Source organism: Nansenia antarctica (genome assembly GCF_963989245.1).
Source record: "Nansenia antarctica genome assembly, chromosome: 8".
Classification (NCBI taxonomy): Eukaryota; Metazoa; Chordata; class Actinopteri; order Argentiniformes; family Microstomatidae; genus Nansenia; species Nansenia antarctica.
The window spans coordinates 33,757,352-33,778,189 of record NC_137678.1 but is presented as its reverse complement, the minus strand read 5'-3'; the positions used below and the strand labels follow the sequence as shown (position 1 = coordinate 33,778,189).

The 20,838-nt window shown below is 48.2% G+C and overlaps 2 protein-coding genes across 2 annotated transcripts in view; one reads left to right on the top strand and one right to left on the bottom strand.

The window, feature by feature from the left end:
• cog5 (component of oligomeric golgi complex 5) overlaps positions 1–20,838 on the bottom strand; it is a 114,283-nt gene that overhangs the window by 90,984 nt on the left and 2,461 nt on the right. Inside the window, exon 6 of the mRNA XM_080537613.1 lies at positions 15,035–15,155. Within this exon, the coding sequence (XP_080393739.1) occupies positions 15,035–15,155 (121 nt within the window). The remainder of the gene's footprint in view (positions 1–15,034; positions 15,156–20,838) is intronic.
• gpr22a (G protein-coupled receptor 22a) lies at positions 4,110–5,860 on the top strand (the record flags this gene model as incomplete). The annotated part of the gene is made up of 3 exons (XM_080538669.1): positions 4,110–4,232; positions 4,470–4,616; positions 4,808–5,860. The coding sequence occupies 3 exons, from the start codon at positions 4,110–4,112 to the stop codon at positions 5,858–5,860; spliced, it is 1,323 nt and encodes a 440-aa protein (XP_080394795.1).

The following is a 20,838-nucleotide window of genomic DNA, read 5'->3' as shown; positions in this document are numbered from 1 at the left end:
TGGCAGGAGATCAGACACCTCTCCGTTCACTGACACCACACACGCCGACACACCACCAGGACTTTTACTACGGCACCTCTCTACACAGAGAGAGAGAGAGAGATATATCTACGCCGCTTCACATCCCTCCTCAAGAGCCGGTTTTACTGCTGTCACACCTGGGCTGCTATCTGCTGTACATGTGTCCATTTACCATGGTGACAGTGTAGCAAGTGTACACACAGTGTGGGGGACACACAGCCACTCTACCTCAAAAGACTTTGCCAAGGTAAGGATCTCACTGTACGAGCAGTGCTTTTCCTGGCTACGCACTACCACAACTGTCATCACCCGTATTTCATTCTGTGTAGTTCTTGTATTCCGTTAGCCCCTTATAACACAACATGTATTGAGTGACAGATGTACAGTGTCAAAACAACCCCACCAAAAAAACCGACACAACGGAATATATGTCAAAACAATTGACGTTCCGTTATTTTTCCACAAAAGAACTGGAAGCCTCCTCTACTTGTATTGTACTTGTTACGGATACGGTCCTATTGTAGGTGGACTCAGACGTTAAGAGCAACGGTTGTCAGAGGAGATGAGACGACAGGCGTTGTTGCCGTAGCGCAGCCTGAACGTACAGTAGAGGGCAAGACAGGACTGACATTGACCAGAGGCGAAGAAAGAAAAACAAAAAAACACTGCACACTCCTCGCCTACACTCGTATTGTACTAGCGGACAAAGACTTGTTCACACGCACGCCGGCACACATGCACGCAGGCAGGCAGACACAGACACACACACACACACACACACACACAGCTATTGTCATGGGAGAGCTATAGGGCGTACTGAACACAGTGATGATGTTAAGCATCTCTCTCCTGAGTGTGATAGAGCCCTGCTGCATACTGAACACAGTGATGATGTTAAGTATCTCTCTCCTGAGTGTGATAGAGCCCTGCTGCATACTGAACACTGTGATGATGTTAAGCATCTCTCTCCTGAGTGTGATAGAGCCCTGCTGCATACTGAACACAGTGATGTTAAGTATCTCTCTCCTGAGTGTGATAGAGCCCTGCTGCATACTGAACACTGTGATGATGTTAAGCATCTCTCTCCTGAGTGTGATAGAGCCCTGCTGCATACTGAACACAGTGATGATGTTAAGTATCTCTCTCCTGAGTGTGATAGAGCCCTGCTGCATACTGAACACAGTGATGTTAAGTATCTCTCTCCTGAGTGTGATAGAGCCCTGCTGCATACTGAACACTGTGATGATGTTAAGCATCTCTCTCCTGAGTGTGATAGAGCCCTCCTGCTTGGCGCTGAGCCCTGCCAGGTCTTTTGTGTGCGAACGCGTCGCGCCGCTCTCACTCTCACTCTCAACCGTTCTGTCTCTCTCACACAGCCTTCCACTCGTCTGAGGGAGAGAGCCGTGAGAGCAGTCACACACACACACACACACACACACACACACACACACACACGCTCACACACGCCTCCGCTGAGAGCTCAGAGAGAGGTCACACGCACACACACACACACACACACTCTCTCTCTCTCTCTCCTCTGAGAGCAGCTCAGCGAGCTGTCACATGCATTCAGTGAAGAGCTGAAAAGCTTGTGGATTAAACTTTTTTTTTTCCAGAAGCGCAATCAGACAGCCTTTGTCAGAAGGATCACATAGGACGCTCTTCTCTGCTCCTCCCCTGTCATAAGGGATAGCACCAGAAGCACTGCCCACCTCTGTCTGCCTGGTGTGTGTGTGTGTGTGTGTGTGTGTGTGTGTGTGTGTGTGTCCGGAGACAGGGAGAGGACGAGGCTGCCCAGAGGTCCAGTCACAGCTCATTTGCCAAACAAATGCAGGAGAGGGGCCATCAAAGACCAGCGCAAGGGACTGATTGGTTATAAAGGAATAAAAAGATGGAAGGGGGGGACGGGGGGGACGGGGACGAGAGAGAGAAATACAATATTTTAATCTCACACATGCACACGCACACAGGCACACACACACACACAAATTCAATACCAACCCAATTAGAGGTCAGAGACTGAACACACAGACACTCATTAGGCCAAGAGACAAGATGTAAGTGTGTAGTACCAAGGAAGACGACTGGCACAGTTCATCTAATTGTTTGAAAAAAACAGAATAATCCATAAGAGAAGGTTTAGCTCAGATACAACACACTCTCGTCTCAATTATTTATAAAATAACAACCCCTCCGCCTTTCATTAACATCCCCCTCTTCTCCCCATCTCTCTCTGTTCTCCAGGATGAAGGGCATGAATTAGCAGAGGGAGGAGGAGAGACTAAGGGATGATGATGTCACTCCCAGCCTTGTCGGCCTCTCCATCTCTGTGAAAGACAAAGCGAGAGAAAGACAGAGAGAGAGAGAGAGCGTTTGCCAAAGGCCACACAAGCCAAAGGACCTATTTTCATCTCCTCTGTCCAAGATGACAACCTTCGACCTTCAACCTTCGTCTGAGGTACAGGCAGGCCTAACCTTTGACTTTGCCCCTTGCGTCTAAGACGGTGGGGGGCGGGGGGTCATTTGGCTTCCCTCCAGTGGATTACACAGCATCCAAGGTGATCTGAAAACCATGGACGTTTACTGGACCTTCGCTTTCGGTCTCTGAGGAGGGGAGTACGCACTGACGGAAGAGAGGAAGGGTGAGGAGGAGGAGGAGAGGAGTGCTTTGTGAGAGTGTCGGAGAGGAGGGGGGAGGGGGGCACAGTAGGGAATTGTTCTGGCACTGGTACCGCTTTGGGGGAGAAGAGGACATTGCAGCTCAATGGTCCGAAACACAAAGGACAGTGAAAGAGAAAGGGGAAGAACATTGAACACAAGACAAGGCATTCATTTAGTGAGGGGGGGACCACGTGGATGGTTCTTACAATGCGTTATCCTCTCCTCCCAATCAGAGAGAGACGGCGGTGTGTCCACACGGCTGCTTTTTCCCCCTGACTGGAATACAGTGCTGCCACAGATGTAAGAGGGGACTGGTGATTTCCCTGTGATAAATCTCACTTGTTCTGCTACATCCTCTGGCGTTGTCGTGGGACGGACTGTTTAGCTTTGCCTCCCTCCCCCTCAATCGCAACCAAGGATCCCTGATAAACCCACTCAGCCGGACCTACCGCCAATCGTACCGTAGGCTACCATCTAGGGTCAAAGACCTTTAACCTGTGACTCCCACACACACACTTTTACAAGGGCTGCAGACAGGTCTGGATTAACCAAAAAGGTGTACCTGCCTGGCAGAGAGTAACACACCAAAACAATAAAACTATGGTTGGATCGTACGGTTTCCTATGGGGGCCGCGGCAAGCAGGCTTTGACTGGTTCATGTACTCTTGAGGGGGAGACAGCACACGAGGGAGGGGTGAGGATAGTGTGTGATTCTGTATGTGTTTGTCTGGTGAGTATAGTGTGTGATGCTGTGTGTGTTGGCTGTGTAGGAGAACAATCTATTTGGCCACAATGCCTGAAAGTCAGAATGTGCCTTAGGACAAAACACACACAGAACATCCAGTTATATTCCTTTGACATCTTTTGAAACATTCGTCACTCGTGTTGCTGAACATCTTGCCAGAGCAGAATCTGAATGGTCCCAAACATGACCCTTTTAAGCAAAACAATATGACTCTGCAGGCAAGCACAAGTGAAGCACTATCAGTTCTAAGACGGCAAACAGAATGAACAGATAAAAGAAGAGAACACCGTGTCTTTCCGCAAAGCTAGGAATTAATCATCACAGCAGACACCTAAGTAGGTTTCTTTTATACATAATTGCAATTTTTTAAACAAATTCGTCAAGTCTAGGCCTACATAACAAAATCGGCTTGATCTGGAAAACGTATGAGAAAGCTCTTAGACGTTCCACAAATTAAATGTTCATCGGCAATATTAGCATTTCCACATGAAAGGATTCTTCGGTGCCCTGAGAACAACCCCCTTTCTAATAGAAACATACCGTAATCAGACAGTCAAGCAGACAGACATAATCAGACAGGCAGACCGGCAGACAGTCTAAGAGACAGAGGTAGACAGAGGTAGAGTAGTATATACTAGTAGTGCTGATCACTTCTGTGTCTCACTTCGGTCTCTGCAGGATAATGCATACCCCCCCTGTGCTGCTCTCAGAAGCCACAATGAGCAACATGACTGTCCTCGACACTGCCGAACCTTCTGACCTGGAAATGACCCCTTCGGCTGCCCCCTACCCAATCAGCTTCCAGGTAATCAGTCATACCGTGAAACAGGTTTTAAAATGTTTCTATATTTGTTTTATTTTCAATTCAGTAATTCACTTGAACTGAACTAAAATGCAATTTAATTGAACACTTTGACACCTGTCTTTAAATGAAACGCATTATTATCCTTTCAAAGATGTCTTCCACAAAAGAGGGTTAAATTGACCCTAAGAACCTAAGTGCTTAAATGATTATGATGAATGCCGTTATATCTGCCTCCAGGTGTCCCTGACTGGGTTCCTGGTGCTGGAGATTGTGCTGGGCCTGAGCTCTAACCTCACCGTGCTGGTCCTCTACTGTATGAAGCAGAACCTGATCAGCTCGGTCTCCAACATAGTCACCATGAACCTACACGTACTGGACGTATTGGTGAGGGTCTTCCATATCTGGGCAAATGCTTCATATAATGCTGTAATTACTGTAGAGAGAGTAATAACAATATATTTGCATGTAGTTACATGAATAGATGGATTGGGGCGATCTGTGGTGTGCATATAACAAGGCACAGGTAATTGGTACTTCCTGGTCTCATGTCTTCTTCTTCTTTTATCTGGTTCCAGGTGTGTGTGAGCTGCATTCCCCTGACAGCAGTGGTAGTGTTACTCCCCCTAGAGGCCAATACAGCACTGGTGTGCTGCTTCCACGAGGCCTGCATCTCCTTCGCTAGTGTAGCCACCGCCGCTAACGTGCTAGCCATCACTGTGGACCGCTACGACATCTCGGTGCGTCCGGCCAACCGCGTGCTGACCATGGGCCGGGCCGTGTCTCTGCTGGGCTCCATTTGGGCTCTGTCCTTCCTCAGTTTCCTGGTGCCCTTCATGGAGGTGGGCTTCTTCAGCCATTCCAGCTCAGACTATGTCAACCAGACTGCCGTGGCCTCTGTGGACCATGTGAACGAGTATTACACAGAGCTGGGGTTGTACTACCACCTGTTGGCCCAGATCCCCATCTTCTTCTTCACGGCCGTGGTCATGTTGGTCACCTACTACAAGATCCTCCAGGCGCTGAACATCCGCATCGGGACACGCTTCCAACACAACCCGCCCAAGAAGAAGCCGCAGAATAAGAAGACCATCTCCTTGACGACCGCGACACAGCCGGAGTCGACCGACGCGTCCCAGAGCAGCGGAGCGGTGCGGGGAGGAGGGAACCCGCCCCTGGCCATGAGGACATCCGTGTCCGTCATCATCGCGCTGCGGAGAGCCGTCAAGCGGCACCGGGAGAGAAGGGAGAGGCAGAAGCGCGTCTTCAGGATGTCTCTGCTCATCATCTCCACCTTCCTGCTCTGCTGGACCCCCATCACCGTGCTCAACACGGTCATCCTGAGCGCTGGCCCCAGCAACTTCACGGTCAAATTGCGGTTAGGGTTTCTGGTCATGGCCTACGGGACGACCATCTTCCACCCGCTGCTCTACGCGTTCACACGGCAAAAGTTCCAGAAGGTTCTGAAGAGCAAGATGAAGAAGAGGGTGGTGTCGGTGGTGGAGGCGGACCCGACGCCCAACAATGTGGTCATCCACAACTCCTGGATCGACCCCAAGAGGAACAAAAAGGTCACCTTTGAAGAGACAGAGGTCAGACAGAAATGTCTCTCTTCGGTGGATGTGGAATAAGTCCATGTGGAATAGGAGAGAGGATGTAAACGGACTGGTAAACGGGGATTGAACCGCCAGGGATTGAACCGCTGACCTTGCCTCTACCTCCTAAGCCACAGCGGATGTGGATGAATAGGAGAGAGAACAAGCTAAGGACTTAACCAATAGGGTACCAAACCAAGATTAGACAACCAAGACGACTCTTCACAGGATGTGGAATAAAGCGTTCATGTCAGAGTGGCTCCACTGTATCATGAGTATCATTGGTGCCGCTAGGTGGGTTTGTGAGGCGCAAGGTGAAGCCAAGGTCGGGCGAAAACGTCTCAGAGACTGTGTAGTAAAACGTCTCAGAGACTGTGTAGTAAAACGTCTCAGAGACTGTGTAGTAAGCTATGAACACTTAGGGTCACTGGATGGTATCAGGTACCGACTCATTAAAAAAGGGAAACCACTGATCCAAAGCAGTAGTGTAAATGACGGTGTATTTAATTGTACAGCCCCCTTGATGACGGGGATAATTTATTACTATTTATTGTGAAAACGGTGGAGTGGTGTCAAGGACGACTTAAAATAATGTACTGCATGGTGTTCTGTTAATAGTAATATAATGATATTGTGTATAGAAAATGTACAGTATAGACGACGTATGTAGATACATTGACACTTAAAAAACACTTAAGTACGGTATGTGTCCTTTTATAATAAATAACTTCCAAACAGGTCGAAAGGGTATTCTGTTGTTACATCACATCCTCCCCACTCCATCTCACTTTGTAAACTTGAGGTACAGATATTTATGGGTGAAATATTGGTTCCTGTACTCACTGGTGAGCCCTCTCCATCTGCCTGTGAATCACTGGGGATGGGGACACATGGGGAGGGAGAGAGAGAGAGAGGGGGAGGGAGAGAGAGAGAGGGATAGAGAAGGAGAGAGGGTGAGAGAGAGAGAGAGGGGGAGGGAGAGAGAGAGAGAGAGAGGGGGGGGGGAGAGAGAGAGGGAGAGAGAAGTAAAGAGGGAGAGAGAGAGAGAGGGAGAGAGAGAGAGAGAGAGAGGGAGGGGCAGAGAAAGTGAGAGAGAGCAAGAGCGGGCGAGAGCAAGAGCAGGAGAGAGTGAGCGAGAGAGAGAGAGACATCCGATGATCCATTATCATCACAGAATTACTAAAATGTGACCTTATGATTTCCCACATAATTAGCAGCATGTGGGGGCCCATCCCGAGATGACCTCGGCCGGTCGTCTCTCTCTGTGCCTCCGTGGCCTCTGATGATAACACAGCTGCTACGTCCTGTTATCTAACCCCCCAGGCTGAGCCAACATGGCTGACCCAGAGACTGTTTCCCCTCAACATCACCAGCGAGGCCAACCGCCGTGTCAATCTGTATCTTTTGATAGAGCCCAGAGCACAGCAGGCCTTCTCCGCTCACATCCTCATCACCCCCATGAAAGGTGTCAGGAGCTGGAGGACACAGAGGACTCTGACCCTGCACCAGAGCGCTTAGTAGGGCTACTGGTGGGGGTGGCGGTGGGAATGGGGGTGGGGAGGGGGGTGTGTGTAATATGTGAAGTGGATTGGTCACGGGGTGCAGTGCTGAAAACACTTGTCCTTGCGAGCGCTCCTTCTCTCATGGCTTGATACCTTGTGATAACCCGAGGCCTTGGGTTGCCAGATAGATAATAAGGCCAGGTTGCCAGATAGATAATAAGGCCAGGTTTCCAGATAGATAATAAAACAGTTTGGCCATGGCAAGCAGGGCGCATCAGCGCCACGCGCCCCGCGTTGACACGAGAAGGTCATGCATGCATCCCTCCCTCGACTGGCCCAAAAGCAGCCCTGTCATACACACAGAATACCAATGTAGAGCATCTGCTGAAAAGGCATCTAGATGAGGAGAGGGGATGGGGGGGGGGGGGTGTGTTTGGGTTAGGGTGTGTGTGTTTGGGTTAGGGTGTGTGTGTGTCTAGACGAGGAGAGGGGGGAGGGGGGGGGACTGAGGTTCTACGGAACGAAGAAGAAGAAGAACAAGAACAAGAACAAGAACAAGAAGACAGCTACAGTACGAGATGGAAGGCTTAGGAAAACAATTATTTATTTATTTATTTTTATCCAGGTTGATTGATAACGTTCCATAACATTCATTCATTCATACAGGGCTCAATGTCTAAATCTGTCATAAGGGAGAGGTGGACAGGACAGGATCAATATGGGATCTCTTTATATTCAAAGAGAATAATGTAGCCTTATAAAAATCTATTTTTGCTACAAGGGTACACAGTATTAAACGCTTTTGTTGTGTGTGTGTGGGTATGTGGCTGCCTGCCATATCAGCTTTAAAGGCCATGTGGGGTTAGGATGGGGAGGGGAAAACAAATTCGGGGAAAGTGTTTGGTTGGACAACATCCAACATCTCTTTGGAGGTCATAAGCTCAGTCTGTGCTTTGGGGATCCATATATATATATATATATTTTTTTTTTTTTTAACACTTCAAAAGGATTTCCTTTTGAAACACTCATCGAACGGTCTATCAAATAAATCATTCTACTCGTGTAAATGTTCAAAGTGCATTTTAGGAGATGATTAAAAGCTCTGGTACTGGCTGGCAGTTGTCCAGAGGGTACTAAATTCAGGTGGGTGAAGTTGATTGAAGCTCCATGAAACTGTTACAGGTGGGCTCACATCTCCAGTGACTCATCTTCCAACCTGGCAACATTTTTCCCTTTTCCTTCTACAACATTCAAGTACTGACGCTTGATACAGAATAATTCATATAAGTGGTAGGTAGAGGAGGAGATGGACACTGACAGTATTCTCTATGAAGCGAGGCGTCTGAACTTGACAATGGAAGAAAAGCCTTCTCACAGAGCCTCCAGTCAGCACCATAGAATTAGATGAGGAGAGATGTCGGGATACAAGCTACTTTTTTTCCAGTTTTTTTTCTCTCGTCATGTGACGTAGACCAATCTCCCCCTGAGCACTAAATCATCCATACAGGTCATTCTAGGGAGACCAGCCTAAGACAGGCCATCCATCTACCCCTTTATCCATCTATTCATCCATTCTCTTACAATCAGACATGTTTCACAACCAGCCCCAACGGTATGTAGGCCTACATACTAACAATACATACATACACACACACACACACACAAACACACTGTATGTATTGTAGGCCTAACAATACAAACGCACTAAATGTAATAAAATCATAAATGACACGCCACTCATTCTCCCTGACCTTGTTTTCCACAACGCTCCCTGCCCTTTCTCCCCGTTTCCCTCTCCCTCGACTCTCTCCAACCCTATCTCTTCTAGGGATGGGACGATTATCGTGTTTATCGTTAATCGCGATAAAAACACCCGCGATAACTTTATCGTGGAGAATTTTAATTAGTTGAATAATCGTCATAATCGTTTTTTTTTTTTTTTTTGGTGAATTATTATTTTTAAATGACTGGACTTTTTAAATAGGCACTACCTTTTATAAACACTGCTTTGTCTGTCTGTTTTTATTGTATGTATTAATGTATGTGACCTATGCGTTTTTTTTTGGGTTAATATTTCACAGTGTTTCACAGAGACATGTACACAACAGGACATAACAACAACAACTAGTATCCGTGGGGGAGGTTATTGTCCCATTAATAGTAGAAAACTAGTTTTGCACTTTGTTATGCAGTACATTGTCCATAAACAGAAAATGTTTAAAAACAAAACAAAAACAAAAAAACAGGGGGGGGGGGGGGGGGGGAGGCCATGTCACATATCAGAAATAAACAGAAAAGAAAATGACACAACAAATGCCATAATATATGGGGGGATCACCCCCATCGGAGACAGCATCCATGTCTTACAGTCCTAAACACAGCGGCAGCACAACACCAGCACAGTAAATAATATTGTGACCCATACATTGTAGATCTGTTACACATTAGTCTTGTGTACTTTCTTGAGTGTAATCCACCAAACCTTTCATTACAATGGCAGCCAGTCTGGTACCAATATAATCTAAGAACGGAGACCAAATCTTATAGAATGTCTTTATCTTACACTTAGACCTATATGTCAGATATTCCATAGGAATCATATCAAAAATTACCTTGTGCCATCCAGCTATTGTAGGAGGTTTGCAGTCTATCCATTTCAGCAATATATTTTTCCTTGCACAAAAAGTGAGGATACACAGAAGTCTTTTGGAATGCCTACTTTTAAGTTGTTTGTCTGGGAACCCAAACAATAGACACATGGGGTCCTTATCCAATGTAACATCTAGAATTAGATGAATTTTATCCACTATACCTTTCCAGTAATCATCTATATATCTACAAGTCCAAACACAATGAACAAAGCTCCCAACCTCGGTAATACACTTTGTACACATTTCCGATTTGTTATGATCCATTTTATGTCTAAGTTGGGGAGTAATCTGCAAACGTTGTAGTAGTCTAAATTGCGTTTCCTTCGTCCTATTACAGATTGAGATGTCGTTTGCCGATTGCCATATTAGTGACCAAGTTGCTTCATCAGTATTAATGTTCAGGTCATTATTCCAGTCTTTGGGCGTAAATGCAGGTTTGCCTTTATCATATTTCGAAAGTGCTCTATACCCAAGCCCCAGAATGCCTCTCGTCTTTCCAGCAGAGACTATCTCCTCCAGCGGAGAGGGTTGGTGACAGAGGCCAGTGTCTTTTTGGCTATTTAAAAAACTTCGTATCTGAAGGTATCTGAAAAACTCATTTCGTGGTAGGTCATATTTCTTACATAATTGGTCAAATGAAAGTAGTATTTCCGTATCATATAAATGTCCGATAGTAACCATCCCTTTGCTGTCCCACCGCTTGAAACCCCTATCCGTGGCACCAGGGGAGAAGTCTATGTTGCCCCAAACTGGCGAGAGGGAGGATGTCATAATCGTATGTTATAAATAAATAGTAATATAATTGAGATTTCTCACATTTGCACTTTAACCTATCTTGAAGCTTTCAAGTCTCTAAGCCACAAGGCTAGCACTCAGTTTGATGACAGAAAAGTGTCAGTGTTCAAGTTTTGTTTGACAGTATTTTTTTCCTTTATTTATGCAGTGATACCTTATAATTTATCATTACCTTATTTAAGATTTTATTAAAGATTTTTATTTTTGTCAAGCTGTTTTTAAAATGATGTTAATGTTATTAACATGATTCAATAAAAATACAACAAAATCTAAGTTAAAGTGATTACAGTGTGTTTTATTGGCATTCTAAAAACAAAGTTTTTTTTTTTTTTTTTTTTTTATAAATTCTCGCGATAATATCGTGGATCGCGATTATTTTGCCCACGATAATCGTGACATGACATTTTCTAATCGTCCCACCCCTAATCTCTTCCTTCACCCCCTTCATCCCTCTCTCACGGGACTCCACTCCGCCCCTAGAGTGACAGGCGGAGGGGATCATTGTCTCATTACAGCGGGTCGCTGAGGCGGGGCGCTCTGAATGACACTCCATCCCCGCCGCCCTGACAGGCTGTGCTACTCCCCCACCGCCCCCCCCTCCCCTCCCCCCTGCAGAGAAAACAAATAACCGCAGAGACGGGGAGAGGACATGCAAGAGGGGTGGTGGGGGGGATGAGAAGAGGGCTGCTGGGCGGAGGAGGCCAGCCTTGCCAATAATGTCAAAGGTATTGAGGACACAAACACCGGATTACCGGCGGAATATTGCAGCGTACACAAAAGTGTCATCGAAAATAGATTACTTTCTTTCTAACGTTGAAAGTGGAGATGGACGACTCACTCCCCGGATGTGAGCTTTCGACTGTCTCTACTACACACACCCTCTCTCCACTATCGATCCTGGTTCACGGTTCACCTGATCCCAGTCAACGGTGGAGGTAGTGCACTGGGCCCGGGCCCAGCCAAGCCTGGGGATCCAGTGTCCCAGACAGCGGGAGTCGATACTGTGGGACTTGGAGCGTCTCTATGCCAGAGAGGGAGAAGACGGGCTGTAGTGTAAAAGTGCCAGACAGTCTGTGCCAGTAAATCTCCGAACCCTATTCGATTTACAGACATCTGTAAAATTCCCCACCCCCCCTTCCGTCTCTCTCCCCGCTGCCACCCACCCAACCCCCCCTCTCTCTTTCTCTCTCTCTCTCTCCTAACTCATTCCCTTCCCTTCCAGTCTCTCTCTCTCTCCCTTCAGACTCTCTCTCTCCTAACTCACTCCCTTCAGTCTCTCTCTCTCTCTCTCTCTCCCTTCAGTCTCTCTCTCTCTCTCTTCAGACTCTCTCTCTCTCTCCTAACTCACTCCCTTCAGTCTCTCTCTCTCTCTCTCCCTTCAGACTCTCTCTCTCTCTCTCTCTCTCCTAACTCACTCCCTTCAGTCTCTCTCTCTCTCCCTTCAGTCTCTCTCTCTCTCTCCTTTCAGACTCTCTCTCTCTCTCCTAACTCACTCCCTTCCATCTCTCTCTCTCTCTCTCCTAACTCATTCCCTTCAGTCTCTCCCCCCACGGTGCCACCCCCCCCTCTCTCTCTCTCTCTCTCCTAACTCACTCCCTTCAGTCTCTCACATCCCTAAGTCAACCCCCTCTGCCTCCTCCCATTAGTCTTTCTTCTGCCCCCCCCCTCCGCCCCCCCCCCCAGTAGTCAGCCCCCCTCCGTCACTCTCACCCCATTCAGTGGTCTTGTCCTGCGCTCTATCCTGCCGTGTGTTGGCAGCACTTATAGACCCTGCTACGACATTTTAGTTGACTGACGTCTGCCTCAACAATAGCAGGCTATCGCCTTCTCTTCCACAATGGCCCATCAACCCCCCCCCTCCCCTAATTCATCCATCCATCCATCCATCCATCAATCCATCCATCCATCCAGCCATCCATCAATCCCCTATTTACTCACCCTCCTTTCTTCTACAAGCCACTACCCATCCCCCATCTGACCCTCTCCTCACCTCCCTCCCAGGTTTAGAGAGGCCTCGTCCCTCTCCCCTCTCCCTCCTTCCTCTCTCCATCCTTCCCCGCATCTACTTACTCCGCTTCACTCCCCCCCCCCCCACCCTCTCCACCTGTTTAGTGTCCCCCCCCCTCCACCCACCCTCCTGCGCTGTCCTGTGGCTGACAGGAGAGAGCCGGTCCAAATCACATTAGGCTGGCGGTGCTGGGTGATTGTATTAGGTCAGCTCCACCAGGCCTGTTACACACCGCCATTATGCCGTCCTGGCAGCAGAAGAAGAAGGGCTCAGACAGCGGCCAGTCGGCGCAGTGTTGGGTGTGTGTATGTGTGTGTGTGTCTGTGTTTGTGTGTGTGTGTACTGTGTATGTGTGGAAAATGACTGACTGGGTTCTGGACTGGCTCCAGGAAATAAATGACATCTCCTCAGCCGCTTTTCAAGAGAAACAGAAATGTATTGGACAGGTGACAGTCAACAGAGGATATTGGAGGAGGAGGGGGGGGGCGGGAGGAGGAGAGGGGTTGTAAAAAGGAGGGGGGGGGGAGAGAGCGAGAGAGAGAGAGAGAGGTATGCTTTGTCAACAGACAGTCATGCCAATAAAGCACATTTGAATTTGAATTTGAGAGAGAGGTTATGAGGCAAAGACAAAGACTGGCAGGCCATGAAACTTCATGAGTCCATACGAGATACGCTTTTCAACCAGACACACCAACAACAGGTAACACCAACCAACATCTCAGGCTTACCACAGACCCCGGACAGGCCTCTACATCTAGCTGTAAATAGAGTTATATGGTTCTAACTGCAGTGTTTCCCATTAAATTACCTAGACTGTGGCGATCCACACAGTCCGGTACATTTCTGCAACCTGCCATCTCTCCTGGACCTGTTCCACTCCAGGACCCAGAACCCGGGTCACCACGTCTTCCAAAGACTTCCATCCGGAAAAAGGTTCCGGGCCTATCAAGACCAAAAAGCTCGCACCACCTGAACAGTTTCTTCCCCATGGCAGTGCACCTCACAAACAAGCCCCCTGCCTCTCACTGACTCTGGGACTAACACTCCTCCGTACCTGCAGGCTAGTAGGCAAAAAAAAAGTAATCGCTTTCTCAGAAACCCATATGGAGCTGTCGCCCCGGGCGATGGGGTGTATAATGAAGACTGCTGTTTGACATCTATGTCTGTGTATGGTTGTTTCTCACCCCACCTACGCAACATTTGCATCGTACTAGTAAGCCAACTGTTCGTTCAGCTGATGAACTATATATACACATCAGTGTTGTTGTGTTGTTGTTGTTGAGGAACATTTTCTCACACACACACACACACACACACACATGCTCAAACTTGATTGGATCTAACACAGCAAGACAACTCCCCAGGCTCCGTCGGCAGCTCTTAAAAATCGACTAAACGAGGTCTTCCTTCACCGAGCATTTCATCAGGCGTCTGCTCGGCTACGAACAGAGACTAACACACCGTTTTTTTATTCAAATCAAACGAGCTGGGATATGTTCCCCAGGCCCACAGTAACAAGTGTCTGTGGTCATAAAACCACATATGACATTTACAAAGCCTACTGTTTTAAAAGCTACACCACAAAGCTGTTAACAAGGTGATTCTCCTCTAAACAGCGTTTCACGGCTCTCTATGTTACGATGTTAGAGCGCTTACGGCTGTATAGCTACGACAGCACTATATCGTATAAAGAGCTGTGATATAGGGTCGCTTAGTGGTGTAGCACATTAATGCGCATGCCATATCACCGCAGGGTGTTTTTTTTTTCAGGGTGGTTTGATTGTGGCCATCAACATATCCTGCATGTCACCCCCTCTCTCCCCCATCCTTCCTGTCAATCTCTACTGTCTCTATCCCAATAAAGCAGAAATGCCCTAAAAACATATTACAGTTTATAAAAAATAAAATAAAGCTATAATATGACCAGCTCAGTGACCTTAGAGTGTCCGCCCTGAGATTGGGAGGTTGTGAGTTTGATCCCAGTCCGAGTCATACCAAAGACTATAAAAATGGTACCCGATGCCTCCCTGCTTGGCACTCAGCATTAAAGGTTGGATTGGGTGTCAGAGCCTGCGACATACCAGTGTCATGTCCAGGGAGTGTACTTGTACATCAAGCCGGCTCACGCTATGGAAACAGGAGATAGGCTCCTGCCCTGTAAGGGCCATTAGGGTCGAGAGAACCATCGGTTCTCAAGGCTACTTACTATAATATGACATATCCCATTAGGCAGGGCGTGTTAGCCACCACTCACCCAGTTCGTTGAGGCTCTGCGCGGCCTTGGTGATCTCCCGGCTGCCCCCCTGCAGCTGGCCCTGCAGCCGCTTGCTCAGGTATAGGATACGGATGATCCTCCTCAGCAGGTCACACGCCACCTGGAGGGAGGGCGAGGCATTACAAGCCAGTTAGAAGATAATGCACTAACGTTTTTTTTCTGAGTGGGGGCAGTCCCACTCATATTTTTCTTTTTTTATTGGATAGAGATAGTGAACATAGACAGGGAAGTAAGGAGGAGAGGGCATGTCAGCAGGGCATGGGCTGGATTCGAACCCATGCCAACATGGGCATATGCAGGCATTGTAGACCGCTGGACCACCCCAGGCCACGTGCACTCTTCTGTGTATATCGTGATAATGTTGACAGACTATTGCATCGTTTACACACACACATCATAAGGGGCAATGGCTCTTTTCACGTTTTAGATTAACACTAGTACAGCTGTGCCTATTTTACCTACTATAAGAGCCTGCCTCCTACACAGAAAAACTGCAAAATAGCTTTATACTAGCATATCCTGATGTGATTTTGAAAATGTAAGGATACTGGGTGGTAGAACGCATATATCGCTATATCTAAGTCATGCAAGGAGTGTCCTGAAATTTGATCGAGTGCAAAGATAAAAAATGATCTTCTACTCAGAGGGTCAAATGACCCCACCCATGGCTGTTCTAATGTTAACAGAACAAATAGGTCACAAGACATAACAGATAATGAACAAATCAATAGAACAGAGTGTGTGTGTGTGTGTGTGTGTGTGTGTGTGTGTGTGTGTGTGTGTGTGTGAAACCTCTATGGATCTACATGAAACGATGTTGATGGAGCCAATGCCATCATTGATATATCTGTAATTATCATATAATCATCATTTGATTCTTCAATGCATTTGCGTTACTATATCAGTAGAATATGATATACCAAAAGAGGAGGTATAACAGCGGTGTGAGCAGTGCGGCAGTGGGCTGGCAGCTGAAGGACACAGGGAGGTCAGTGGTATTTGGGCTTGGAGCAAGAGCGTGCTGCTGGGAGCTGGAGGTCTGTCCCCTGTGCCTCTGTGTGTGTGTGTGTGTGTGTGAGAGTGTGTGAGAGAGAGTGTGTGTGTGTGTGTGTGTGTGTGTGTGTCTGTGTGCTTTAGAGTGTGTCTGTGAGAGAGTGAGTGAGTGTGTTTGTGTGTGAGTGTGTCTATGTCTGTCCTAAGCGTGTGTATGTATGCATGTATGTGTGTGTGTGTGTGTGTGTGTGTGTGTTTCCCCTGTGCCTGTGTGGGTCAGACTGATTGCTTTATCCTAGGGTTGCTATTGTGTCTGGAAAACGCAGGATCAAAACAGACAAGCGCACCACTTCTGGTCCCTTGGTGGTTGGTGTAAAGCAGTGGCTGATCAGTCCCTGTCTGGTCTCACAGACACGGACAGACGGACGGACGGACGGACAGACAGACAGACAGGCTATTATGTTTGCCATGTGATACACTGGTTGAGAGAGCAACACAAGAACACAGGTCGAGGCATTGACATCCATTTTAACTCTTCTTTACTAGCACCAGAACAATGTTACCAGTTCCACTTAACAGGTGCCGTAGAGCGCCCCCTAACACATGGGAATAGCAAGGCATACTGTTGACAATATCAATTGCATACATAACACAGACAGACAGACAGGCAGACAAACATATAGACAGAGCCTCTAACAGCCAAGAGCCAAGGAACAGACAGACAGACAGACAGAGCCCCTTCTTCTTCGGCGTATGGGTTGTTGTTTCCTCTCCACTCCACCAGGAGGGGCCGAGGGGCTACCCTTTTACCACCCCGAGACGTGGTTGAGGGGCTCACCCGGGCTATATTTCTGGACACCCCTCCAGAAGCCACGTCATCGTCTCGTCATCTAATACCGACAGACCATGCATCCCGTTGGGTGGGTGGTACACCGGGCAATCCAGGATAACATGGTCTGCGGTTTGGTCCTCTGCGCCACACTCGCACGACGCATTTGGGGCCAAGCCCCATCTGTGCATTGATGAGCGGAAACGCCCGACGCCGGTCCGGAGACGATTGAGCCTCACCCAGGATAGGCTTGGCAAGTTCATCCCGAGGGGCTCAGGGCCGGCGACTGGGATGTGGTCACGGAGTTTGGAGGTGTTTGCCTCCCACTCTGTGCGCCACATATAATCCGCCCATCCTGCCGCACTGATGTTAAGATCTCTGCATTGCTGCCTGAGATCCTGTGCAGGCACAAATGGGTGTCTCGACTTGAGACGCCGGGAGGGCTCCGCTGTTATAGTGAGCCTATCATGGAGCAGATGGTTATTAAGCTCCACGGCCCGGCAGGCAGATGTGCTGTGGCTCCTATGCGGCGGAGGCCTGCGGGCTGGATGCCTGCTAGAATGGGAAGGTTGTCCACGGGGGTATGACGCAGGCATCCTGTCACAATGCGCAAGGCTTCGTTTATAGGCGAGTCGATGAGGCGGGTGTGGGCACTGCGACACCATACTGGGGCGCAGTATTCACTGGTTGAATAAACGAGGGCAAGGGCTGCCGTGCGCAAGGTCCTTGCGCCGGCGCCCCAGCCCGAGCCAACCAGTCGTCTCATCAACGCCCCACGCGCTGTTAGCTTCTTGCGCAGTGACACGAGGTGCCGGCGAAACGTGAGCGTCCTGTCCAATGTCACGCCGAGATAGACTGGCTCAGCGGAACATGGCAGGGGAGTTCCATCTAGGTGTACTCTAAGCTCACGTTTAGCCTCCCTGTTGTTAAGGTGGAAGGCAGCCGACACCGTCTTTGCCTCGCTAAGCTTGAATCTCCATTTCCGGAAATATGCCACTAGTGTCTGCATGTCCTGGCTCAGAATCCCCTCCACAGACTGCCAATTTCCAGCAGAGTACACCACTGCGAGGTCGTCTGCGTAGGCGTACTTACGCGAGTGTGTTGGGCAGGTCATAGGTGTAGATATTATAGAGGAGGGGGGCCAGGACCGATCCCTGGGGGACGCCGTTCTTGAGGCTTCGAAGCCTGCTTAGCTGTCCGCAACCGGTGGTGAGGGTAAAGCTGCGATTACGGATGAGCTCCATGATCATTCTGACCATAACAGCCAAGGATAACAAGCGCTGGGGAAGAAGATGGGGAGAAAAGGGGGGGGGGGGGCATTGGCCTCATCTACAACAATAGCACCAATCTCTGTTTGTCTCTCTAAAACTTACAGTGATTCCCACAGCATGTTAATACTTTGGGGGGCCCCCAAAGTATAATGGCTCCCCCCAAAGTATAATTTGTGCTATTCACAAGAATTGTGCTATTCTAGAGGAGCTAGTTAACAGTAGATAGTATAGTTGTGGTGAGGAGCTGGTTAACAGTAGATAGTGTAGTTGTGGTGAGGAGCTGGTTAACAGTAGATAGTGTAGTTGTGGTGAGGAGCTGGTTAACAGTAGATAATAGTATATTCAATTCACTAGAATGCATTTTTCACGGGGCCACGCACCCCCCCCCCCCCCCCACCCCGCCCCGAGTCGTTCCCCCAAAGTATATTTCATTTCTGCGGGAATCACTGACTTGTGTCAACATATAAGAATGAGGTCAAATCTGTTATACATAAACGATCATCAACCTCTCGCCTCAGGTAAACTAAACATAAAGGCTTATTTTTTTATTTAATACACTTGAGTGAGGCCGCTCTCACACACTGACACAGGCACCAGACACCCTGGTCCTCAAACTACTGGCCGCCAAAACAAGGATAGCAGCACGTCAATCACTGAAGACAAGAGAAGACTATGATAAGAGTATGGAGATAAGAACGATGACTTCACAACACATCTGAGAATCTGAGAAAGAGAGATAATCCCGTAATCATACCTGACCTCTCTGAGGCAATACTCCATCAATACTTAATCAGAACTCCCTTCGACTCCACAAAAGTTTAACAGGTTGTAAACCTACTGAGGCTCCCCATCCCTCCCTCCTCGCTCCCCCCACCGGCCTCTCCCCCCCCTCCTCCCTGCCCCCCTCCCTCACGGCCTCCCCCTCCCTCCCCATGGTCTCCCCCCTCCCTCCCCCCCGGGCCACAGCAGCCCCGGGCGAGGAGGGACAGGGTCGGGTTGCCAGCGGTTTTAAAAGGGGAGAGAGAAACCCAACCTTTAAAAGACCAGATTGCTTTTTATTGATTTTGTTCTAAATGGGGGGGGGCAGTGACAGCGCGGCAGATTAAAACTCCAACGGTGATGTCATGGGATGAGGCAGCTGTAATCTCAGAGTGTGATCAAAGCTGGCTGCCGTCCGATCGGCTGAGATAGCATTGTAAACCTTTAACATGACCTTTACGTTGTGGACGCATCAACCAAGAGAAAGACAACAGGCGGTTTAAGCCCTTTACACAGGAGCTTGGATACATATTAGCCGGATCATGTCTTCACTTCCATAAGAACAGCTTTTTCAGTTAAATAGACATAAACTGTGAATGGCGTACCAACATGAGGTTTTCCATATGTGTACAGGGCTCTACGCTAACCTTTTTCACTAGGAGCACATGTGCTCCTAAATGAAAAATGTTAGGGGCACACAAAGAAATTTAGGAGCACAGTGAAAAATGTAATTATAACACATTTTTATTAGTGATTTTGCAATTTTTGCACCAAAATCACACATTGGCCCATGCCTACAGCCCTACTAGACGCAGAGTTGATGGCATTGTATTATGGTAACTAGCTGTGTCAAGTTCTCCTGGTTAGCAGCATGTTCATTCATTCATCCATGTCATGCCTGTCAGCTAGCAGCTAGCAGCCCAGCCAGGCTTTAGGGCTAGGTCTGTCAGCTAGCAGCCCAGCCAGGCCATGCAGAGGTCTGTCTCCATGCTGCCCACCTCCCTGCTGCTGGGTCAGGCTACATCAGTCACACACGGTGGCCAGACAACTCCACATCTAGGGGTATTAAACTACCCCACATCCAGATGACCAGTCCCCAGCCCCATGCTGCCCGGGGTGGTGACATGTGGAGGTGGCCAGCCCAGCACGGTGCCTCTGCGGCGGCTAGCTGTTAGCACACCACCATCCCCGGGGGTCCCACCTCTCTGCCACACTCAAGTACAACATGTTGCATTTTCATGCCATTAGGCAACTTGCTTCCTAGGGTTTCCTAGGATTAGAGATGCATTTGGACTTCTGGAGTACCTCCACTACTTTCAATGGGTTCTGAAGGTCTGAGAGCTTTCTACTTTCTACCCTGGGTAGTTAACCCTGGTTGTAACCTTGGGTTCAAATCTGGAGTGTGTGGGACCAAATCTGTAGATGTGGTGAGCTAATGAAGCTAATGAAGCTTATGATGAGAAAAGGGCGCTTGTCTCTTTAAGGCCCAAAAGGGAGTTAGCGATTAGCGATGTTAGCTTAGCGCCAGTTTAACAGAAGTAACTTCACTTTTAACATGACTTCCCGTGGTCGTAGCGGGCTGGCTGACGGCTTAAAATGTGGCCACACGGTTCGCGCAGATTTATTTTTAGAATTAAAAAAAAAATAAAAAATAAAAAAATATATATATAATATCTGTACTCGCACGTGTGCTCGTGAATTTATTTCTCTAGTCGCACAGATGTATTTTTAGTCGCAAATGCGAGTGAAATGGTCGCACTGTAGAGCCCTGGTGTAAACAACAAGGGTAAAGGGAAAGCGCTGTAGCAGTTTGTGTTTGTGTTGTAAAATCTGAAAGGTTAGAATAGCTCTGAGAGAAAACATCGGGTGGTTGTAAACACTCTGCACTTTAAGTGCATTAGGGCACTTCGGTCAGAGCCGCGAGACATGTC